This window comes from Eriocheir sinensis, chromosome 25 (assembly GCF_024679095.1).
Source record: "Eriocheir sinensis breed Jianghai 21 chromosome 25, ASM2467909v1, whole genome shotgun sequence".
NCBI classification, from domain to species: Eukaryota; Metazoa; Arthropoda; class Malacostraca; order Decapoda; family Varunidae; genus Eriocheir; species Eriocheir sinensis.
Window position 1 is genome coordinate 4,452,268 of NC_066533.1, and position 25,527 is coordinate 4,477,794.

At 45.4% G+C, this 25,527-nt stretch overlaps 1 protein-coding gene across 2 annotated transcripts in view; it reads left to right on the plus strand.

Moving 5' to 3' along the window:
- Nucleotides 1–25,527, plus strand: part of LOC127003218 (adipokinetic hormone/corazonin-related peptide receptor variant I-like) — a 129,718-nt gene that overhangs the window by 63,234 nt on the left and 40,957 nt on the right. For both annotated transcript variants that reach the window (XM_050869596.1, XM_050869597.1), the window contains exon 4: nt 8,612–8,883. In XM_050869596.1, the coding sequence (XP_050725553.1) occupies nt 8,612–8,883 (272 nt within the window). The remainder of the gene's footprint in view (nt 1–8,611; nt 8,884–25,527) is intronic.

Sequence of the window (25,527 nt, forward strand, 5' to 3'; positions counted from 1 at the left end):
CGTTTATTTAGTTGCCTTTGTTTTCCTTCCATGCTCCGTAGATATTTTTTTTTTCTTTTGCGTTCAGTATTCCGCGGGACGTTGTTTGTTTTCCAAGTTAATGTGTTTTGTGGCGTGTTCCTTTTTTTAATCTCTCTCTCTCTCTCTCTCTCTCTCTCTCTCCGAAAAATAACCATTAACCTTTGTAACGAATTTCCTGCGAACCCAAATTTCATTCCAGTCTATTTCATTGCTTCATCACCACTGTCACCACCACCACCATCACCACCACTGTCACCACTACCACCATCACCACCACTGTCACCACCACCACCATCACCACCACTGTCACCACTACCACCATCACCACCACTGTCACCACCACCACCATCACCACCACTATCACCACCACCGCCATCACCACCACTGTCACCATCACCACCATCCCGGAGGGAGAGGTGGGTGGGGAGGAGCCTTCATCTATTCTATCCTGTCCTACCACACGTAGATTACTAGTAGTAGCGGTAGTAAACAGACACCCTCACCATAGACCGATAGGTCTTCTGGTGTCTGATCTTCCTATGTATTTCTATGTATTCCTATGTATCACCACCACTGTCACCACCACCACCATCACCACCACCACCACCTACACCATCAACACCATTACCATATCATCTCCATCACCACCATTAGTACCAACACCATCACAGTCCATTCAGCAGCAGTAAATAGATCATAAGAATAATCACCATCAAACACAACTCCAAAGTCATCACCACCATCCACAATACACGCGCCGTTGCCTCTCGACCCCTTCAGGGCCCCCAGCCCCGCCTTCCGCGTAGTCTTGGCCGCAGTGATGAGCATTCAAGTCTATTCTCGGGATGTCTATTGTCGGAGATGCTGTGACAATATTGCTGATGGCTTAGCTATGACTACTATTATTATCATTATTAATAATGTGAGTATTGTAATTATTATATTCCCTTTCCATTATTACTTGATTCTGTACATTAATATTGTTATTATTTTTAAATATTTCTTATCATAATTTTCAGTATCACTACTATTGCTAATAATACAATTGCTGCTGATGTTTCTCCCATTATTTATGGTACGACTACTATTGCTAAACTACTACTACTACTACTACTACTACTACTACTACTACTACTACTACAACCACTGTACAAACTGTACAAACACTGTACAAAATGTTAGAATCGGTGCAGAAGAGGATGACTAAGATGATTCAGGGGTTGAGAAACTTGCCATACGAGGAAAGACTCAAACAGTTAAATTTGCATTCTCTAGAAATGCGAAGGGTGCGTGGAGACATGATCGAGGTTTATAAATGGAAGAAGGGCTTTAATAAGGGAGACTTTCATAAGGTTTTGTTGGTAAGAAAACCGGGTAGGACACGAAGTAATGGATTTAAACTGGATAAATTCAGATTCAACAGGGACACAGGCAAAAATTGGTTTGCAAACAGGGTGGTGGATGAGTGGAATAGGCTTAGCAGTCACGTGGTGAGTGCCAATACAATTGTCACATTCAAAAATAGACTAGATAAATTCATGGACAGCGATATTAGGTGGGGTTAGATACACGGGAGCTTAGGGTCAAAGGAGCTGCCTCGTACAGGCCTACCGGCCTCTTGTAGACTCCTGCGTTCTTATGTTCTTATGTCCTACTACTACTACTACTACTACTACTATTACTACTACTACTACTACTACTACTACTACTGCTGCTACTACTACTGCTACTACTATTACTGCTAACTCTCTCTCTCTCTCTCTCTCTCTCTCTCTCTCTCTCTCTCTCTCTCTCTCTCTCTCTCTCTCTCTCTCTCTCTCTCTCTCTCTCTCTCTCTCTCTCTCTCTCTCTCTCTCTCTCATATCAGTCAGGTCTGCAAATAAGGAAAGATAAATCTCTTCAATTAAGGTACATCTTTCTCTCCTTCCAGCATCCCTCCCGTCCTCCTTCATCCCTTCCTACTTTCATTCATACATTTCCTCGTCCTCTTCTTCTTCCCTCCTGCCTCTCTTCTTTCCTCTTGTAATCTCTTCAATCCCTCTGACTTTTCTTTCTCCCCTTCCCTCCGTTTGTTCCTCCTTCATTTTCTCCCACTTTCCCTCCTCCTCCCCTCCTTTCATCCTATCTGTTCCTCCCTTCACCCTCTTTTCTCCCGCTTCCTTACATCTTCTCTCCCTCTATCTCTTCCCTCTTTCCTCCATTTTTTCCCATTTGTTTTTCTCTCCCTCCCTTCTTTACTCCTTACCTCCCTTTCATCCGCTTTCCTCTCCTCCCTTCTTTTATCTATCCTTCCTTCTTTCACCTCTTTCTGGTAATGCTTCCCTTTCTCCTGATTTCCCTTATTCTCATTTACTTATTCCCTTTTTCTCTCTGTTTCTCTTCATTCCTCCCTCCCATCCTCATTTCTTTACTTCCCTTCCCCTTTGCTATCCCAACATCGACTTGGGTTCAATGAATTAAGACTTGGAGGGTAACAGACTCGTCGAAATAGTGGAGGACACGGACCTCACTTAAAGCGTTACCCAACCGACGCCAGAGAACGATATACTAGATCTGGTATTGGTGACTGACCCTGACCTGATTCGTAGCTGTGAGACGGACGAATAATTAAGTGGCTGCAAATTACCACTTAATTTGCTTCAATATAAACCAATCACAATTCATTGACGACAATCTCCATGATCTCAGACTATTATAAAAGCGTTCTGAATCAGGCATGTGAACCGCTACCTCCAGCAACTTGAAATCAACTTAATGTTACTCACAGACAACGCGTGGAGCATCTTTATGGATAAACTTCTAGAAATAGGAAGAAGAATAGTTGCCATGAAATTTAAGGTAGTAAATGGTCCTTTGAATCCACTGTAGACGACCTAACAAGTCAACAACACAATAAAATTAAATAAAGACATTATAACTTGATGCAGACTACATGGTTGAAGCACTTGCACAGCACCACCACAGCCCCAGACCTTATAGAACCCTCACCCGCAAAGAGTAAGCGTGACAATGAGGCGCATGGAGCACGGAGTCAGCACTAACCCAAGGAAGTGTTTCACATACATATAAATTATAAAGGTAAAGAGTAATAGAGGTTCTACGACAAATTAAAGCAGAGCGCTAACACAGGATAGTAAGCAAATGGCTGGAGTCCCTAGTAAAAAGTAAAGAGAAGATGGAGCCACTATAAACACTTGCCTGCGCCATGACGGGCTGGGGCCAACTACCATCAAGGCCCCTCGAGAAAGCCTCCCGGCGCTAAAGGCGTACACGTGAAAAAAAAAATAGAATAAATAAAAAAAAGAAAGAAGTGGCTGAAATCCTGAGCATAAATTTTGTTTCTGCTCACGGTGGAGATCACTGAGTCTGTCCCCGAGAGCCCTGCTCCACCAAGGGGAAGCACACCCTCGGACGTTAGCAAAATATATACAACTAAACTAAGCAGAAGTGTCTGGATAAACTCGACACAAATAAGTCAACGTGATCCATCATATCACCGAGGTTGTAAAAATAACTCACCCAGCAAATACTTAGCTGCCTACCAGCAACTTTAATGGGTAGTACAACTGAGCAAGGTCACTGAAGACTGGAAATTGAATAACTAAACATAGATTAAAAAAAACAAAGATAAGAGCGTGATATTAAACTACAGGCCAGTATGTTTGGCGTCATTGGCGGACAAAATCTTCTAAAAGTTTATTAGAAAAAATTGATAATCTCCTATAGGATAACATATAATATCCGACGCCGAGCACGGACTCAAGAACAAGCACTCTTGCTCAACCAACTTACTACATTTCTTCCTCGATATTTATGAAAATTGGAATAACATTATCCTAGGGGATATAAGCCACCAAACTTTCAAAAAGTTTTCGACAAGATACCATACGAACGGCTTCCAATAAGTTACAATCAGCTGGAATAGGTTTCAATCTGACAGCGAGGATAAAGAGATTGGTTCAACAAACAACGGACATTGCTCAATGGATAAGATTCGGACTGGCTCCCTGACGCTAGCGGGATGAAGCAAGGACCAGTGATTACTCTATTCTTTCTTTCATTATATGCATCTACTTGCGCCTCATCCACACTGGGGCACGATGTGTTGCTCAGCTCGTTTCTGAAAACAGTGTTGCCAACAGAAGGGTAACTACCCTACATGGAGGATATACGCAGGAAATGTGATACACCCTGCGTGTAGAACAGTTGCTTATTATTGGTACCACTGGTTTCCGCAACGAGATGCGCAACACATCAAGCAAAGTTTGTCACCAAAGCGAGTGGAAAGACCTTCACCACGGCCACGGATGGCAAGATCCTCTAAGCAGACCTTGACCAGAGCACCATCAGTTTGACCAAGTTACAGAATTTTCTGAGACGTCGTATGGCTTTTAACCATGACGAGTATAAAGTCATACAACCAGTGACCATTGAAAATACGTGTGTGGGAGGCCACTGCAGGTCGTACATAAGGAATCAAATCTTGGGTTACACCCCTAAGTGTCCCTTTACTCTTGTATGATTATATGGGAAGACCTCAGCTGGAATACGCTATTTAGTTCTGGTTCCCCAACTACAAAAAAAGTCAGAAAATTACTGGAGAGAGCACAGCGGCGCGCCACGAAAATGATACCTGAATGAGTCAAGCGACAACCATTTCGGGGTGGAAAAGTGATGACCGAGACGGGATTTGTCAAACGTATATAAGCACCTTAATAGGTTCACCATGGTCGATCGCTCGAAAATATTTGAACTCCAAGCTGATCTGAGAACTAAAAATATTGTCTTTCACTTATAAAGAAGCGCCAACGTAGCAAGGTGGTTAGCGTCCCTGTCTACGAATACACGGGTCTGGTTTCGAGTCCCAGCCCGAGCAGTCGGCACACACCCCTCCCAGCTGGTCATCCTCCCTTTTGGGCTTGTCGACAAATGGGTACCTTGGGAGACATGAGGAAGGTATACTTGGTAACCCGGATGTCACGCCGACCCCGTGTCACGGGTTAATGGGATATTTCCCGCTAGAGGCTCAAGGGCTAATGTGACGGAGGTGAACACTGAGGCAAATCGTATCTTAAGTTTAAGCCCCCAACTTTACCTCACTTCTAGAAAGATAACCCTTTACAAATATCGATAGGATTTTTTTTTTTCAACCTTTTAATCCACAATTGGAACAACCTTCCTTCAGGTAATGCGAGAACGATGAGCTCCTTTAAGAAATGTATTGACCGCTATTTATTTGCGACAGAATTTAATTGAACGATCCCGTGCGTACGCTCATAGTGCATCATTTATTTTACTGCTTATTGAAATGCCTGGCGAACAAACTGAATCACCAACGCAAGAAAGCTCAACATATGCCACTTGTCTGTTCCTTTGTGTCTCAGTGCTTCATATCTTCCTTTTATGCATTCGTTCCTTCCTCCCTCTACCCCTCTCTCCCTCCTTTACTTCCTTTCTGTTAACTCGTCCCTCTCCCTCCTTCCCTTTCACTACTTCCCTCTTTTCCTCCCTTCCTCTTCTCCTTTTCTCAATTTATTCCTTCTTTTTTCCTCCTTTACTTATTTTTCCCTCCTTCCCTTCTTCATCCCCCCCTCCGGTTCTCTCCTCCCTCTCCTCATTAATTTATTCGTTCACTCCACCCTTCCTTCCTCCCTCACTCTCTCCCTCTCCCTTTCCTTCGTATTCGTTCCTCCATCTATTCCTCCTCTCCTTTGTTTATTCCTCCTTTCCTCTCCCGCCCTCCCCTCTCCTCCACTTTCCTTCATCCCACAGTTCTCTTTATACAAATATATTTCCTCCATTTTGCCGTAATGTGTGTGTGTGTGTGTGTGTGTGTGTGTGTGTGTGTGTGTGTGTGTGTGTGTCGGCAGAACTATATCTAGAATTCTGTCTCTCTATCTCTGTCTGTGTAGCCATTTCTCTCTCTCTCTCTCTCTCTCTCTCTCTCTCTCTCTCTCTCTCTCTCTCTCTCTCTCTCTCTCTCTCTCTCTCTCTCTCTCTCTCTCTCTCTCTCTCTCTCTCTCTCTCTCTCTCTCTCTCTCTCTCTCTCTCTCTCTCTCTCTCTCTCTCTCTCTCTCTCTCTCTCTCTCTCTCTCTCATCACCTCTTTCTCTTAATTCTCATCTCTCAAATCAATTTCCACTTTTTCTTTCTCTCTTCTCCCTCTCCCTCTCTTCATCACCAGTCACACCACACCATCAAACACCCACAAACTATCATCCATCTAGCCGACCCTCAACACCATCCCCACCACCACAATCCATCATCACCATTACCACCACTTGTCACTACTACCACCACCACCACCACCACCATAGCCTCCCTCACCACAGTACCCATTTCTATCTCCACCTCCAACATTACATTATCACCATCACTATTACAGCCTTGAAAATACCCCTCACTCCCACCCTCACCACCACCATCACCACCACCATTGCCTCCCTCACCACAGTACCCACCTCTATCACCACCTCCAACATTATCACCATCACTATTACTGCCTTGAAAATCTCCCTCCCTCCCTCCCTTCGTCACCACCACCATCACCACTACCAGTCCCCTTCATCACAGTGCTCCCTTCCTCTCACCATCTCCACATTTCATCATCACCATCACCATTGCTATGAAAACCTTCCACCCTCTTCACCAACAATGACACCGACACCAAAATCCTTTCCCATCTCTTTTTTTTTTTTTTCGACTGATCCTCTCTACTACCACCACTGCCCCCCTTCCCCCCCCACACACACAGTCCACCACCACCCACTGTCATCACCGCAATAACTCTTTCTCATCACCACCACACCTCACCGTCCCAACCACCACCACCACCACCACCACTGTCCCTCACCCTTCTAAAGCTTTCCTCGTCCCTGCCCGCGACCGCTGAAGCAATACTGTTTCCGGCGTTGCAAGTTTGTTTGGGTGTTGTTGTTGTTGTTGTTGTTTGTTCATTATCACTGCTCTAGCTAAACCGATCGAACAAGACTAATGAAATTTGGAAGGTCCGCATACATTAACATCCTGTACTCGTAGCCGATATTGTGAGACTTCTACATGATGCTAAAAAAAATAAGCGCACCATCATATCACCACCATACCTCCGCATACCACATACACATATATCAATCACACAAAACTCTTCGTATAATGGAATAATTATAACAAAACAAAATAGTCTGTAAACATTTTTTTTGCTCGTCCAATTTGTTGAACTCGCTATAATTTCCTCGAATTTTGCTCGCGTTAAATTTTCGATCACATATCCAAAGCCAGAACGCCTGCCTGGCTCTGACGGCACGGACGCTGATCATGACAGATCTCTCTAGGCGGAGGAGGTCGCGGATGCAGGTGGGGTGGGCGAAGATTGGTTGCTTTGGATGTGTGCTTTTCCTCTACCCGCTGATATTACTGATGCTAGTTTTATTATTATTATTATTATTATCCTTTTTCATCCCTACCACAAACCAACGTGTTCTCTTATTCTGGTCGTTGGTGTTATTGTATATAGTTATTTTTTTCTTATTCCTTGTATTATTATTATTTCTCTTCTTCCCTTATCCATCCCTGCCAAAACCAATGTGTTCCTTTACACTGGTCATTGATGTTGTTATTGTAGTTGATATTTTATTCTTATTCTTCTTATACTTATTCCTCTTCTTTCTTTGTCTTCCAACCCTAACACAATCCAACGTGTGATATTACTCTGGTCGTTGATGTTGTTGTAGTTATTAATTTGCTTATTCATATTCTTATTCTTATTATACCTTTTCTTCGATTTTCATCCCTACCACAAACCACTGTATTCTTGCTCTAGTCATTGATGTTCTTGTGGTTGTCATTTTAATTATTCTTATTCTTATTCGTATTCCCCATCTTTCTTCGTTTTTCATACCTACCCAGAGCCGTAATTTCTGGGGGGCTAGGGGGGCTATAGCTCCTCAATGTTCTCTATATTGGCCTCAAAATGCCCCTAAAAGTGCTTATTTTTCAAAAGTTTTTCCTCGCCTGCGCATCCTCGCTTCGCTCGCCACCCTTATGATGCCTTCAGACCCCCCCCAAAAAAAAATTACGGGCCTTGTACCAAAAAACAACGCGTGTTTTTACTCTTGGCATTGACGTTGTTCTTGTAGTTGTTATTTTTATTCTTATATTTCTTATTCATATTCCTCTTCTTTCTTCGTTTTCATCCCCACCCCAAACCATTGTAACAAAAAGCCCTGTTGTTTTCCCTTTGTCTTCCGCTTCACCGGGAAAGCAACAAGAAGCCCTTCAGTTTTCCCATCTTCTTCCGCTTCACCAGGAACGTAATCGACGCCTAAACCTTCGGCAACATGAACAAACACGCGCAGGTCAACCTACCAGTGACTTACATCGCCGCTATCCCCGCAACACAGCTCAACCTAACCCACACCTTCTCTCCTTCCTCTTCCCCTCGTCTAGGAACTTCATCGACCTCAAAACCTTCTACAACATTAACAAACACGTCCAGGCCACCCCTTTCATCATCGCCTCTTCTCCGCCGCCATTCCCGCAGCACAGAACCAACCTAACCCACACCTTCTCTCCTTTCTCTTCCCCTCCTCCAGGAACTTCATCGACCCCAAAACCTTCTACAACATGAACAAACACGTACAGGACATCCTCTTCATCATCGCCGTCAGCAACTCAGTAGTCAACCCCATCATCTACGGCCGCTACTCCATCAGCTGCTGCCGGGGCCTGTGCGACCAAGCGGGGGACTTCTGCTGCCTCTGCTGCTGCTGCTGTGGCCAGGGGCGGCGGGGGGGGCACCACCGGCTGGAGTCCCTCGTCCCGCCCCCCACGCCCCACTCATACAAGAGCAACGGGAACTGTCAGGGTAAGTGTGTGTGTGTGTGTGTGTGTGTGTGTGTGTGTGTGTGTGTGTGAGAGAGAGAGAGAGAGAGAGAGAGAGAGAGAGAGAGAGAGAGAGAGAGAGAGAGAGAGAGAGAGAGAGAGAGAGAGAGAGAGAGAGAGAGAGAGAGAGAGAGAGAGAGAGAGAGAGAGAGAGAGAGAGAGAGAGAGAGAGAGAGAGAGAGAGAGAGAGAGAGAGAGAGAGAGAGAAGATAAAAGGGAGTTGGAAGTTCGTGCAGAGGATGCATAGCAGGAAGAAAGAAAGAGAGAGAGAGAGAGAGAGAGAGAGAGAGAGAGAGAGAGAGAGAGAGAGAGAGAGAGAGAGAGAGAGAGAGAGAGAGAGAGAGAGAGAGAGAGAGAGAGAGAGAGAGAGAGAGAGAGAGAGAGAGAGAGAGAGAGAGAGAGAGAGAGAGAGAGAGAGAGAGAGAGAGAGAGAGAGAGAGAGAGATCACAACGGCGAGATAATGACCGGAAAAAGTACCCACACGGAAAGGGAAGCCAGCAGAAAGAGCATCCATTATTCACGTCGAGGGGCAAGAGAGGTTCACTCGAGCTCCTCCAACCCTTTCTTACTCGTCTCATTTTTCCCCTCATCTTAAACCATCAAAACAACTCTCCCTTCTCCCTGACTCCATTCCTCTAATCTCCTTGGACAACCTTCCCTTCCCCCTTCATCCAGTAAGGAAACTGCAATAACACAGTGAAATAGTCCCGTAATGAAAACCACTGAGTGCCCTCACTTCCACGGTTTCGATTCCCCGGCACTCAGTGGTGCTCATTACGGGAGCTTCATCCAGACTACCTCTTCATTTTGTAACCCTTCCCTTTCTTCTCCTTTCTTTAATCCCCTCAATCACCTTCTTTTCTTTCTTCAGACATTAGTTTCATTTAGACTCCCTCTTTACTTTCCTACCTTTCCCATTCTTATCCTTCCTTTAACCCCTCATCTAATTTTACGTTTCGGCCTATGGCGCCGATAGATTTTCTTGGCGGGATCTGACGGTCGGCCCCAGCCCATTACGGTGCATGCAAGTGTTTACAGTGGCGCCGTCTTGCTTGGCTTGCGGTGCCCCCCCCACCCCCCAACCCGGAGCTAATCTTTGACCCTCTCTTTTTAGAGAGAATCTAGAGTTCCGATTGACAAGTGGTGTTCAGGACAGCATGAAGGTTGTCTTAGGACACTCGGCGTAGACTAAAAAATTCCAGCTTGTGGCAGCCGGCGGGACGCGAACCCGCGTCCTCCTGGACGCGACGCCGGAACATTAACCATTCAGCCACCGCCTTCTCCCTTTAGACATTAAGTTCATCCAGACTCCCCCTTCAGTTTCTGACCTTTCCCATTTTTCCCCTTCCTCGAGTCTCCTTTAACAATCTTCTCATCCCCCTTCAGACATTGGCTTCATCCAGACTTCACTTTCACTTTTACTTTCTAACCTTTCCCTATTCTTACCCTTCCTTTACCCTTTCCCTTTCCTTCCCTTCCCAGACATTAGGTTCCTCCACACTCCCCCTTCACTTTTCAATCTTTCCCGTTTTTCCCCTTTCATAACCTCCTAAACAACGTCCCTTCCTCCTTCAGACATAAGGTTTATCTGGAGCAGTGGTGCTCAACCTTTTTGGTTGGCAGGGCCACATTGAATGGGCAATGTGTGATGAGGGCCTCATATTTCCTGCAATGTGAATACGCATAGTAATTAATATATTCTACACACTGATAACACTTATTATGTTGTGTATATATTGTAACCTTCCAGATAGAGTCGTAATTAAGACACTTCTCACATAAATTGCAGGTCATGGGGAAATGGGCAAATATAAGCTACAATAAAGTGAAGACCCATATACGAGCGACAACATTTCGCTGTTGGGCAGGGAGAGGGGAAACCTGGAGCGGCTACGATGTGCCGGGAGGGTGGGGAGCTCTATTGGGTGGCGTGGAAGACGATGGGTAAGGGAAGAGGGGTAGGAGTGGATGGGCAACGGTGGAGAAGGCCCGGAGGGTAGTGGTTGGGTAGGAGAGGGTTAGGGAGCCAGAGACCTGCAGGACTGATCGAGAGGATGAGTGGGGGATGAGAGGGCAGGGACATGAGCGAAGTAAATAGCCAAGCAGGAGAGAATTTTAAAAAAAAGCCTAGATTAGCCTGTTTTCTAGGGAAAAAAGACAAGGCGCCAGAGTCCCAGCCGAAAAGCCAAGATCTAGTAAAAAAAAACCCAAGGAGTGGCAGCGCGAGTCACGTCAGCAAATCAGTGAGGCCAGGCAGCATTCAGGCCGCTAGATGTGCAATAGCCTTTTTATCATTATGATACAATAACATCAAAAAGTTAACATAGAATAAGATATTCAGTAATATCAATCATAATATAATCTATATTTTGCTGTATATCATTAAAATTAAATGTGAACAAATAGTACGCATTATGATAGTGATGAGTAGGTTATTTTTTGGTTACTTTCCGAGGGCCGCATCAAACTTCCTTGAGAGCCGCATGCGCCCCTCAAACAGAGGGTTGAGCACCCCTGACCTAGACTATCCCTTCACTGCCTAACCTTTCCCATTTTTCCCCTTCACTCCCCCTCAATTTCCTTCCTTTCCCTCTTCAGACATTAGCTTCACCCAGACCGCCCCTTCACTTTCCTACCTTTCCCATTCTTACCCATCCTTTACCCCTTCCCCTCCCTTCCCTTCCCTTTCCATACATTAGGCTCCTCCAGACTCCCCCTTCACTCTTCTAACTTTCTTTAACCCTTTCAAACCTTCACTTTCACCTTCAGACATCAAGTTTATCTAGGCCTCCCCTTCACTTTCCTATCTTTATCATTCTCCCTTCTTAAATCCTCAAAACGGCTTTTCCCTATAATTAGGACGAAACGGCTTTTTCCTATAATTATGACGTTAAATTTTACCAAGACTCACCTTCGCCCCACCGGTATCATTCCTTTCTTCTATCTAAAAATACCCCTAACAGTCTTATCGCCTTAATTAAGTCAATAAACTCAACAACACTCCCCTTTCTTCTTCCCAATCTTTCTCTTTCTTCCTTTCTCTCAATAATGCAAGATGGCGCCACTATAAACACTCGCCTGCGCCAGATCGGGGCTGGCCTACCATCAGTCTCACCTGAAGAAGAAGCGCCGACCATCCATCAGCACCCCACCAAAGAAAGATGCCTACAATATATACAAAACGTAAAAAAAAATATATAAAAAAATAAATAAATAAAAACTCTAACCAGTCTCTCCACTCCCTCTTAATAGATTGACCAAGACTTTCCCATCCTCAACCTATAATTTCCTTCCGTTACCTCTTCAACCCGCCAACAGCGCTCTTTCCCCTTTAGATATATGGGGGTATGTTCACCGAGACTCACTTCCCTTCCTTTTCCTTTACTTCCCTTCCTTTCCTTTTAGTTCCCTTCCTTTCTCTTCCCTTCCCTTCATTCAGCTTTCCTTCCTTTTCCTTCCTTTCCCTTCCTTTCCTTCCCTTCCCTTCCCTTCCTTTCCCTTCCCTTTATTCAGCTTTCTTTTCCTTCCTCTCCCTTCCCTTCCCTTCCTATTTATTCCCTTCCCTTTATTCAGCTTTCCTTCCATTCCCTTCCCTTTCCTTTCCTTTCCTTCCCATTCCTTCCCTTTCCTTCCCTTCCCTTTCCTTCCCTTCTCAGACTGTTCCTCCCTTTCTTTTCCTTTCCTTCCCATTCCTTCCCTTTCCTTTTCCATCCTTTCCCCTTCCCGTCCTTTTCCCTCCCTTCCCTTCCTGTCCCTTTCCTTTTCTTACCTTTCCTTCCTTCCGCTTCCCTTCCGCTCCCTTCCCTTGCCTTCTCTTCCCAGCCCATCCATCCTTCCCTTCCCTTACCTTGCCTTCCTTGCCTTGTTACTTCCCATTCCCTCTATTCCCGACACCAATTTTCCCCTATGAAGACATTAGGACTAGGTTACCCGAGACCCCTTCTTCCCTTCAGAATATTGCTCCATCGTCCCTTCCATCCAACTCTTCAATAACCTCCACCTTTAATTAAGACTTGAAACTCACCACGACTCCCCCTTCACGTCCTGGCCAATTTCCTTTCTCCCCTTCCTCTTGAAACCCCTCAAGAGTAGCCTTTCCCCATATAAAAAGATTATCCAGGACATCTTTTCCCCTTCCAACCCTCCCCGCCCTCATCCCTCGTTCTCTCACTACTTCTTACCATTCGAAAACATCCTCCCCCCCCTCGATAAAGAGTTTAGGGCCATCAGTTCCCCAGTCCCCTACTTAACCCTCTCTCGTACTAGATTAAGATGAAAGACCAAGGAATACACGAGCAACCCCTTCAACCCCGTCCCCGGAAGCATAAAGAGTAGAACAGTAATACGAGGATAAAAGTATAGCTTCAGTCTCTCCCTTACATAACCCGAAGCGCCGCGTGTTTGTGGCAGTGACAAGAACCAGGTTATGGAAGAGACGAAGGAAGAGCAGGGGAGGAGGTAGTTAAGGAGGAGGAAGAGGAGAGGAAGGAGGTGGGGTATTGGGGAGGTAAGGAAGGGAGGAAGGAGGATGCACACGAAGGAAGATTCAATGCTATTTTTCCAAGTAATCCAAGAAGAAATAATGGAGGAGGAGGGAGAGAAGAAGGAGGAGGAGAGGGAATGGAAAAGGAGGAGGAGGAAGACAGGGAGATAAGAATTGGGAAGTAAAAAAGGGAGAAAGACGGAAGCCGGCGGAGGAAGGTTCAATGTTATTTTTCCAAGTAATCCAAGAAGAAATAAAGGAAGAGGAGGGAGAGAAGAAGGAGGAGGGGGGAAAGGAAGAGGAAGAGGAAGGAGACAAAGAAATAAGGAATTGTGTAGGTAAGGAAAGGAAGACATTAGGAAGCAGGCGGAGGAAGGTTCAGTATTATTTTTCTAAGTAATGCAAGAAGGAAGAGGAGGAAGAGAAGGAGGAGGAGGGAGACAAGAAGGAGGTAAGGAATTGTAGAGGTAAAGAATGGAGGAAGGAGGACGCAGGCTGAGGAAGATTCATTGTTAGTTTTCCAAGTAATACAAAAAGAAAAGAAGGAAGCGGAGGGAAAGAAGGAGGAGGAGAAGAGGAGAAGGAGGAGGTGGAAGATAAATAGATAAGAAAGAGGAAAGATAGGAAACGGAGGAAGGAGAAAACAGATGGGCGAAGATTTTAATGTTATTTTTCAAAGATTTGCAGTAGAATTAAGAGGAGAGAGGAGGAGGAGGAGGAGGAGGAGGAAGAGGAGGAGGGAAACAAAAAAAGGATAAGAAGTAGGAGAGGGAGGAAGGAGAAAACAAATAAAAGAAGAAATTAATATTTTGGAGAGGAAGGAGAGAAGGAGAAAAGAAGGAGGAGATAAGGAATTGGAGAGATGGGAAAGAGGGAGGAGAAAGGGAGAGAGGGCACGGATGGGAAATGGCTAATAAATAGAAAACTAGGAAGGTATGGAAGAGAGAGTAGGAAGGAGGAAACCGATGGAGATAAACTGAAAAATGTTTCTCCAGATAATCGAAGGGAAGAAGGAGGAGGAGCAGGAAGGTGAGGAGGAGGAGGAGGAGGAAAGAGAGGGAGAGAACGAGGACGAAGACGAGGACGAGGAAAAAGAGAAGGAGGAGAAGGAGAGGAGAGGAAGGAAACAGAGAATGAGAAAGGAATAGATGGAAGGAAAAACAAAGACGAAGAAGCAGATGAAAGAAGAATGAAGGTTATTTTTCAGAGTAACGTTAAGACAAAAAGACGGAGAAGAAGTAAATGCCAGATAAAAATGAGGTAAAGGAATGCGATAGGGAAATGGGGAGGAAGGTAAGGGAGATGAAGGTAATATTTTTCACGTCGTGAGAACGGTTTAAAGAAGGAGGAGGAGAGGGAGGAGAAAGAGTGAGTAAGAGGAAAGAGGAAAGAAAGGATATTGCTTTTCCAAGTAATGTGGGGGATATTAAGGTGCATTTTAAAGAGGAGGAGGAGGAGGATGAAGATGAAGAAAAGAGATAAAAAGACAAAAGAAGGAAAAATGAGAAGTAGAGAGGCAGGAGGAGAGAAAAAAAGCAGTGAGAAAATGTGAAGGGCAATATTGGAAGAGAGAGAGAGAGAGAGAGAGAGAGAGAGAGAGAGAGAGAGAGAGAGAGAGAGAGAGAGAGAGAGAGAGAGAGAGAGAGAGAGAGAGAGAGAGAGAGAGAGAGAGAGAGAGAGAGAGAGAGAGAGAGAGAGAGAGAGAGAGACAGAGAAGGATAGATAGAAAGAAGTAAAGAAGGAAGAAAGAGAAAGGAGGAGATAAGAGAAAAGAAAAACATGAGTGATGGAAGAAGGAAGGAAGGAGAGAGAGAGAGAGAGAGAGAGAGAGAGAGAGAGAGAGAGAGAGAGAGAGAGAGAGAGAGAGAGAGAGAGAGAGAGAGAGAGAGAGAGAGAAAGAGAAAAGAAGTGAGAGGGAAAAAGAGTAGGTTAAGGAGGGAGGAAGAAGGGAAGAGAGGGCAGAAAAGATAGATGGAGGAAGAGAGGAAAAGTGAAAGAGAAGGGAGGTATCTAGAGAAAGAAAAGGAGGGAAGAAAAGGTAGAGAGAGAAAAAATGACAGGGATGGAAGAAAGAGGGAACACAATGAAAGGAAGAGGCGGAGGAGGGCAGGGAGGAAGTGAAGGAGGAAGAGGTCTAAGTAATGAGGAAAGGAGACAGGGAAATGGAGAGGAGGGAGGTGGAGGGAGACAAAGAGGGAGGAAGGGAAAAAGGGAGGGAGAGGTGGAGAGGAAGACAGCGACACTCAACACATAGAAACAGGAGTCGTATGGGAGGTATGCGACAATAAGTAGGAAGGAGGAAGGGAAGGAGGGAGGGAAGGATGGGTGACGGGAGGGAGGAAACAATAGCTGGGAGGGAGGCAGGAGAAAGGTGATGTGTGTGTGTGTGTGTGTGTGTGTGCGTATCGAGCCACTGTTTAGCAGCGCACGTGGCCAGACGGGGTACGATTTAGGGGAGGAAGGAAGCGAGAGGATAAAATGCGACGTAGAAAATTGACATGTCTGGCCCTAGTGAAAAGGTTCGTGTGTGTGTGTGTGTGTGTGTGTGTGTGTGTGTGTGTGTGTATTAAAAAGAAGATACAGAGAGACACACAGACAGGCAAACAGACACAGACACAAGAGATAACAAGAGCCAGACAAAAGATAAGACACAGACAGAGACTTAAATAGCAAGCGTCTGAGTGCAGTAAAAGAGATATTAAGATGCTCCCTAAATACGATAAGACGAGAGGAATGGTGAGTGATGGCCGTGAGCGAAGGCAAAATGAGGCGATGAGGAAAACAAAGAGAGATGACGACACGTGCCTGAGGGAAGGGTGACGTGAAGAGCTGAGGCGAAGGATGCAAAGAGTGCGAGATGGGGGGAGTATATGGAGAGAGAGAGAGAGAGAGAGAGAGAGAGAGAGAGAGAGAGAGAGAGAGAGAGAGAGAGAGAGAGAGAGAGAGAGAGAGAGAGAGAGAGAGAGAGAGAGAGAGAGAGAGAAACTGACACCACAGACAGACAGAAAGACTGACACAAGACAGACAGACAGATAGACAGACAGACATAAGACAGACAGACAGACAGACAGACAGACAGACGAACAGACAGACAGACAGACACAGACAGACAGACAGACAGACACAAGACAGACAGACACAAGACAGACAGACAGAGAATGAAAATATATGAGAGAGAGAGAGAGAGAGAGAGAGAGAGAGAGAGAGAGAGAGAGAGAGAGAGAGAGAGAGAGAGAGAGAGAGAGAGAGAGAGAGAGAGAGAGAGAGAGAGAGAGAGAGAGAGAGAGAGAATAACAATATGACCTCAGTTCGTGTGTGTGCGTGTGTGTGTGTGTGTGTGTGTGTGTGTGTGAGACCCATGCAACAACAGCACGTGTTAAGAAGGGAGATTAAATCATTAGTCCGGCATGATTATAAAGTCCCCTGGTGTGTGTGTGTGTGTGTGTGTGTGTGTGTGTGTGTGTGTGTGTGTGTGTGTGTGTGTGTGTGTGTGTGTGTGTGTGTGTGTGTGTGTGTGTGTGTGTGTGTGTGTGTGTGTGTGTGTGTGTGTGTGTGTGTGTGTGTGTGTGTGAGTGGCGCCAATTTCACGATGTTGCACACACGGACACACTCAAACAACAACCAAAAAAAAAAAGCGATTGACATTCCTTTCCCCTTCAATCCCACTCGCCGCTCCCCCTCGACCCCTCCCTGTCGATGTGCATGTGGCTTTACGGTCTGCCAGTGCGTGCTGGGTCTCATTACCTGGCTGCGGATTATAGTGATTGCCGGGGAGATGTAAGCAAGTGTATGTCCCCAGACTTTGCCCCCGTCACCGAAGCAAGAGAAGAACAACCAAGAAAAGAAATAAGAAGCAAGACAAAAGACATGTTAAAAGAAAGAGACAAGAAAAGAAACGAGAAAAAAAGACGTAAGCCAAGTGTATGCCCCGGACTCTGCTCCCTAACCGAAACAAGAATAACACAAACAAGATAGGAAATGAGAACCATGGCACTAAAAATAAGAAAAAGGAAAAATACAATAAAAGAAATGAGAAAAAAAATGTAAACTGAATGTATGTCCGCCAGACTCAGCTCCCACGCAGAAACAAGAATAAACGAAATAAATAAACAGCAAAATATAAGACACTAGAAACAAAAGAAAAAAAGACGGAAGAAAAGAAACGAGAAAAAATATGTAACAACAAAGACAAGGCAAGAAACAAGAAAAATAAACAAGAATAGAAAAAAGAATAAAATAAGTATATTCCCGCTATACTTTGCACCCGCCTCTAAACAAGAAAACAAAAGATGCCAAAAAGAGAAGAAAAGAGATAACGACAAAAAGCGGACAACTGACATCGCCCTCCAAGAAAGAAAGTCACATGAAGCCAAAATCGGAAAACAAGATCTCGAAAAAAAATAGAAGTGAAGAAATAGAAAAATGTCACCCAAAAAGAAAAAGGAAAATACAAAAAAAAACTGAAGATGCCACAAAAAAACTAGACGCCCCCAAAACAAAACTGAAGATGCCAGAAATAACATGCAAAAAAAAAAAACTGCAAAAGCCATAAAAAAGAAAATTTAAAAAAAATCTGTTAATGCCAATAAAAAAAAAGGAAAACACCCTCACAAAGAAATCACAACATGCTAATAAAGAAAACCAGAAACAACCAAAAACAGTAAAACAGAAGGTACCGCAAAAAAAAAACAAGATGCTAAAAATGAGAAACCTGATGATACCAAAGAAAAATGATACGACAGAAAGAAAACACGAGATCAAAAAAAGAGAAACCTGAAGATACCCAAAGGAGGCAGATGCCACGAAAATAATACACAAAATGCCAAAAGAGAAAACACAAGATACCACAACGAAGCAATCAAAAATCTGTCCCAGAGGTGTCTTCATAATCCCCTCGTGGAAGAGTTTAAGTCGTTGGAAGGAGGACGTGCAGCAAAAGGGCGACTGGTACAGACTGCGTCAGACATGTGTTGGGCGTCGTGTTAGGATAAGAAGAACATAAGAACATAAGAACGTAAGGAGTCTGCAAGAGGCCGGTTGGCCTATACAAGGCAGCTCCTGTACACTCAACCCCACCTTACCTCACCATCCATGGCTTCATCTAACCTCTTCTTGAATGTATCTATGGTATTGACACCCACAACATGGCTCCCAAGCCTTTTCCATTAATTTACCACTCTATTGGTGAACCAATTCTTGCCTATGTCTTTGTTCAATCTGAATTTGTCTAACTTAAAGCCATTGCTATGCGTCCTGCCTGGCTCATTTACTATCAAAATCTTATTGACATCCCCTTTATTAAAGCCCTTCATCCATTTATAGACTTCGATCAAGTCTCCTCGCAACCTTCGCCTTTCTAGAGAGTGTAGTTTGAATGCTTCAGCCTGTCTTCATAAGGCAGGTTTCTCACCCCCTGAATCATCTTTGTCATCCTCCTCTGTACAGATTCTAACATCTTGATATCCATTCTATAGTAGGGGGACCAGAACTGAACTGCATAATCGAGATGAGGTCTAACTAGTGCTAAGTAAAGTTTGAGGATGACTTCAGCGCTCCTATTGCTTACGTTCCTTGAGATGAAACCAAGTACTCTGTTTGCCCGATTTTTAGCCTGAATGCATTGAGCCCTAGGACGGAGGTCAGCGCTCACTAGGACTCCTAAGTCTCTCTCACGCCCAGACCTGCTTAGAGGAGTGCCATTTAGGGAGTAATTGTGTGAGGGGTTATTCCTACCTACACTCAAAATGCTACACTTCCCGACATTGAATTCCATCTGCCACTTCCCCCCCCAATCATATACTCTGTCAAGCTCATCCTGGAGAACGCTAGCTTCCCTGTCTGATTGGATTACTCTACCGATTTTGGTATCATCTGCGAACTTGCTGACATCACTACTAATTCCTGTGTCCAAGTCATTGATGTAAATAATAAAAAGCAGAGGACCCAGCACCGACCCTTGTGGGACTCCACTCGTAACACTGCCCCATTCAGATTTTTTACCATTGATTTGCACTCTCTGCTTCCTACCACTAAGCCACGCCCTGATCCAGTTCAAAACTTTCCCATCTACGCCGTGAGCCTGTAATTTTAGTAATAGCCGGTGATGAGGAACTTTGTCGAACGCTTTACTGAAATCTAAATATAATATGTCATAGTTTTCATCTCTGTCAACCGCCTCGATCACTTTAGTGTAGAAGGACAACAGATTAGTAAGGCAATACCTGATCTTTGTGAACCCATGCTGTGAATCATGAATTAAACTATGTTTCTCTAGATGGTCCCGAATGCTCCCGGCTATAATTGACTCCAACATCTTTCCTACAACTGATGTTAAGCTAATTGGGCGATAATTTGAGGTGGCTGACTTGTATCCGTTTTTGAAAATCGGCGTCACATTAGCTACTTTCCATTGATTGGGCACATACCCAGAATTTACCGACATCTTAAAGATATCGGTAATTGGGCCACTGAGGACCTCCTTGCACTCTTTCAGAATCCGTGGGAATACTTCGTCCAGGCCTGGCGATTTGTTTTTCTTCAACCTACCAATCTCATCCTGGACTACCTGCCTAGTGATGATCACATCCCTCAACTTGTAATTCTCTTCGCCCTCATATACCTGAACTCTCTCCGGAATGGTTGTTAGATTTTCCTGCGTGAAAACTGTAAGGAAATAGTCATTCATCATTTGACTAATATCTTCTCCATTCTCAAGGAGCTCACCAATGTTTGTTTTCAACGGTCCAATTCTGTCCCTTGTTTTCGTTCTGTACAATTTGAAGAAGCCCTTGGGATCGCTCTTGGCCTCGTTGGCTATCCTAATCTCATCATTTATTTTTGCTAGGCGGGTGTTCTTCTTCACCAACCTGGCTAGCTCAACATACCTAACCCCTGAGGTGGGTTTCTCCGTTCTTTATTTTCCTATAAATTCCTCTCTTCAAGCCAATCTCATGCTTGAGTCTGCGGGTCATCCATTTAGGGCCGTTATTTTCCTTCATACGTGCTTGGTAAGGGATATGCTGTCTCTGACCCTCCGCAATTACTCTCACTAAATTATTGTAGGTCATTTCTACATGATTCCCCTGTCTTTCCGGTTCTAGCCCTGAGATCTGGCCCTCATCTAGCCCTAAGGTTCCCCAATTTACCTCCTCAAGGTGTCTTCTGAGCCCCTCATAATCAGCTCTTCTAAAGTCAGGCATCAACACAGAGTTGAGTTCATGGGTCACCGCCCAGTCTAATTTAAACCTAATTTCCTTGTGATCACTGCCACCTAATTCTCCCCCAACATCTAACTCACTGATCATATTCTCGTTGTTAGTTAGGACTAAGTCTAAAATGTTATTTCCTCTGGTGGGCTAAGTCACTCTCTGCTTGAGAAAATTATCTTGTATTACTTTTTGAAAATCCTCAGATTCTAGATCACCCACCACGCCTTCCCAGTCTATATTCCTATAGTTAAAATCCCCCATTATGCAGACATTTTTGCTCCTGTTCGCCCTGCCTACCTCTTGTAGTAATATATCAGTGTCCTGCCTGCTAAGGTTGGGTGGCCTGTAAAGAACCCCTAGAATTAGTTTGTCTTTCCCTTTGTGGACGTCCACCCAAACTGATTCTGAGTTGCCATTTGTTTGAACAGAATTGTTAGCAGAACATTTAAGTGTGTCTTTAACATAAAGTGCCACCCCCCCTCCCCTTCTTCCCTTTCTATCTTTGTGAAACATCTGATAACCATCTATTTCATACTCTGACATGAAGTTTTGTTTGCAGTATCCACCCATGTTTCCGTGATAGCTATAATGTCGAATTTCTCGACACAAGCTTTCCCCCTCAGTAGATCTATCTTGTTCCTGAGACTCCTACTGTTGGTGTAATAAGCCGTTAGCCCATCCTTTCTTACATCCTTTCGATTACTCCTGCGCCTCGTAGTCTCAGTCTGCGATTCACAGCCAATGATGTTAGGCCCTCCCCCCTTGCCTACCCTAAAAATTCCTGTAGGGTGCTAGGTGATCGCTCGAGGGAGTCTGCGAGAACCTCTACCCCCTGGAGTGACAAGTGCACTCCATCCTTGGCATACAGGGTGCCCCTCTCGTAAAAGAGGCTCCAATTGTCAGTGAAAAGCCAACCATTACGCTTACAGTGAGCCGCCAGCCTGCTGTTTACTGCTAAGGCCCTGGAAGGCCATCCTTCACCTAACCCCCTCCTTGGCAAAATAACACAAACGGCCGGCACCCCCTGAAGTCTCTCACTTTGGCGAACGATTCCCTAAAGCGCCTAAATATCTCTTCGCTTCCCACTTTATCGATATCATTGCCGCCGAAACTGCAGAAGACGATTGGCTGAGTACTTTCTCCCGCTAAAATATCCTCAATCCTGTCAGAAATGTGTTGTATACCTGCCCCGGGAAAGCAAACTTTAAGTCTTTTGTCCTTATCCTTTGAACAGAAGTACCTGTCAATGAGTTTAATTTGACTGTCCCCAACAACTAAGACCTTCCTGGGAACGGCGCCAGGAGCGGGAAGAGAAGCTGGAACAGGAGGAAGGGGCGGGGAGAGAGAGGAAGGGGTGGTAACAGGGTGGGTGGCTGTGGCGAAAGAGATAAGGGGGGAAGAGGAGGAGGAGGAGGAGGAGGAGGAGGAGGAGGAAGATGAGGGAGGGGAAGAAGGGGCAGGGGCCAGGGGAGAATGAGAAGAGCAAGAAGTGGGTGGGGGCAAGGCAGAGGAGGTCGAGGAGGGGGGGGAGGAAGGAGAGAAGGAAGGGGAAGGGGAAGAGGAAGAGCAGGAGGGGGAAAGGGAGGGAGTCTGGACGGAGGGGGAGTGAGAGGAAGGGTGGAGGTGGAGGTAGTAATAGAGGAGGTGAAAGAGAAGGAGGAGGAGGAGGAGGAGGAGGAGAAAGAGGAAGAGGAAGAGGAAGAGGAGGAGGAGGAAGAGGAGGAGGAGGAGGAGGAGGAGGAGGAGGAAAACGAAAGGGGTACAATTAGAAGACAGGTCACTGGACGTTCGCATATAGGTATGTCGAGAACATGGCGTATGTTGTGTTGGTGTTGCTCTGGTAGGTATAGAATGGATCTGTAGTGAAAGCATCGTGGCAAGCCTGGAATGAGCCTGACAAGAACGTGGCGTCTGTATCATTACCGTCAACGTAGTAGGTGTTTGTATGACGTAATGGAGTGGCCGTAGGGAGCATTAGCGAGTCACGGTCGCCTAAAGGCTGGGGGGAAGAGGAGAGGGGGGAGTGGCAGATGAGGAAATATGTATAAAAACATGAATTGCTGTGCGTTGCGGGGGTCCAGCGGACGGCGGGCGGAACATTAGCAGATGACGCGCGATTACGAGGCTTTGATGAGGCGGCGAACGGGCGGCTGGCTAATGGCGGGTGGCTGGTAATGACTGGCTGTTATTGGCTGGCTGATAGCGTGTGGCTGTTAATGGCTTGCTGTTAATGGTTGGCTGTAAATGGCTGGCTGTCAATGGCTGGTTATTAAGGCTGGCTATTAATGGCTGGCTGTTAATGGCATGGCTGTTAATGGCTGGCTGTTAATGGCTGGCTGTTAATGGTTGCTGTTAATGGCTAGCTGTTAGTGGCTGACTGTTAATGGCTGGCTGTTAATGTCTTGCTGTTAATGGCTGGCTGTTAATGGCTGGCTGTTAGTGGTTGGCTGTTAGTGGCTGACTGTTATTGGTTGGCCATTAATGGCTGGCTGTTAATGGTTGACTGCTAGTGGCTGGCTGTCAATGGCTGGTTATTAATGGCTGGCTGTTAATGGCGGGCTGTTAATAGTTGGCTGTTAATGGCTGGCTGTTAATGGCTGGCTGTTAATGGCTGGTTATTAATGGCTGGCTGTTAATGGTTGGCTGTGTTAATGGCTGGCTGTTAATGGCTGGCTGTTAATGGCTGGCTGTAATGGCTGGCTGTTAATGGCTGGCTGTTAATGGCTGGCTGTTAATGGCTTGTTATTAATGGCTGGCTGTTAATGGCTGGCTGTTAATGGCTGGCTGTTAATGGTTGACTGTTAATGGCTGGCTATCATTGTCAGGTTATTAATGGTTGGCTGTTAATGGCTGGCTGTTAATGGCTGGCTGTTAGTGGTTGACTGTTTGTGTCTGGCTGTCAATGACTGGTTACTAATGGCTAGCTGTTAATGGCTGGCTGTTAATGGTTGACTGTTAGTGGCTGGCTGTCAATGGCTGGTTATTAATGGCTGGTTGTTAATGGCTGGCTGTCAATGTCTGGTTATTAATGGCTGGATGTCAATGGTTGGTTATTAATGGCTGGTTATTAATGGCTGGCTGTTAATGGCTGGCTGTTAATGGCTGGCCGTCAATGGCTGGTTATTAATGGCTGGTTATTAATGGCTGGCTGTTAATGGCTGGCTGTTAGTAGCTGACTGTTAATGGTTGGATGTCATTGGCTGGTTATTAAAGCTGGCTGTTAATGGCTGGCTGTTAATGGCTGACTGTTAATGGCTGGCTGTTAATGGCTGGTTGTTAATGGCTGGCTGTCAATGGCTGGCTGTTAGTGGTTGACTGTTAATAACTGGCTGTTAATGGCTGGCTGTTAATGACTGGCTGTTAATGGCTGGCTGTTAGTGGCTGACTATTAATGGCTGGCTTTTAATGGCTGGCTGTTAATGGCTGGTTGTTATTGGCTGACTGTTAATGGCTGGCTGTTAGTGGCTGACTATTAATGGCTGACTGTTAGTGGCAGGCTGTTAGTGGCTAACTGTTCGTGGCTGGCTGTTAATGGCTGGCTGTTAGTGGCTGACTGTTAGTGGCTGGCTGTTAGTGGCTGACTGTTAATGGCTGGCTGTTAATGGCTGGCTGTTAGTGGCTGACTGTTAGTGGCTGTCTGTTAATGGCTGGCTGTTAGTGGCTGGCTGTTAATGGCTGGGTGTTAGTGGCTGACTGTTAATGGCTGGCTGTTAGTGGCTGACTGTTAGTGGCTGGCTGTTAATGGCTGACTGTTAGTGGCTGGCTGTTAGTGGCTGGCTGTTAATGGCTGGCTGTTAATGGCTGGCTGTTAGTGGCTGACTGTTAGTGACTGGCTGTTAGTGGCTGACTGTCAATGGCTGGCTGTTAGTGGCTGGCTGTTAATTGCTGGCTATTAATGGTTAGCTGTTAGTGGCTGGCTGTTAATGGCTGGCTGTTAATGACTGGCTGTTAATGGCTGGCTGTTAATGGCTGGCTGTTAATGGCTGGCTGTTAATTGCTGGCTATTAATGGTTAGCTGTTAGTGGCTGGCTGTTAGTGGCTGGCTGTTAGTGGCTGGATGTTAATGGCTGGCTGTTAATGGCTGGCTGTCAATGGCTGGTTATTAATGGCTGGTTATTAATGGCTGGCTGTTAATGACTGGCTGTTAGGGGCTGACTGTTAATGGCTGGCTGTTAGTGGCTGACTGTTAATGGCTGACTGTTAGTGGCCTACTGTTAATGGCTGGCTGTTAGTGGCTGACTGTTAATGGCTGACTGTTAGTGGCTTACTGTTATTGGCTGGCTGTTAGTGGCTGATTGTTAATGGCTGACTGTTAGTGGCTTACTGTTAATGGCTGGCTGTTAGTGGCTGACTGTTAATGGCTGACTGTTAGTGGCTTACTGTTAATGGCTGGCTGTTAATGGCTGGCTGTGAATGACTGGCTGTTAATGGCTGGCTGTTAGTGACTGACTGTTAGTGGCTGGCTGTTAATGACTGGCTGTTAATGGCTGGCTGTTAATGGCTGGCTATCAATGGGTGGCTGTTAATGACTGGCTGTTAATGGCTGGCTGTTAATTGCTGGCTATTAATGGTTAGCTGTTAGTGGCTGGCTGTTAATGGCTGGCTGTTAATGACTGGCTGTTAATAGCTGACTGTTAATGGCTGGCTGTTAATGGCTGGCTGTTAATGGCTGGCTGTTAATGGCTGGCTGTTAATGGCTGGCTGTTAGTGGCTGACTGTTTATGGCTGGCTGTTAGTGGCTGACTGTTAAAGGCTGGCTGTTAATGGCTGGCTGTTAATGGCTGGGTGTTAATGGCTGGCTGTTAATGACTGGTTGCTAATGGCTGGCTGTTAGTGGCTGGCTGTTAGTGGCTGACTGTTAATGGCTGGCTGTTAATGGCTGGCTGTTAATGACTGGCTGTTAATGGCTGGCTGTTAATGGTTGGCTGTTAATGG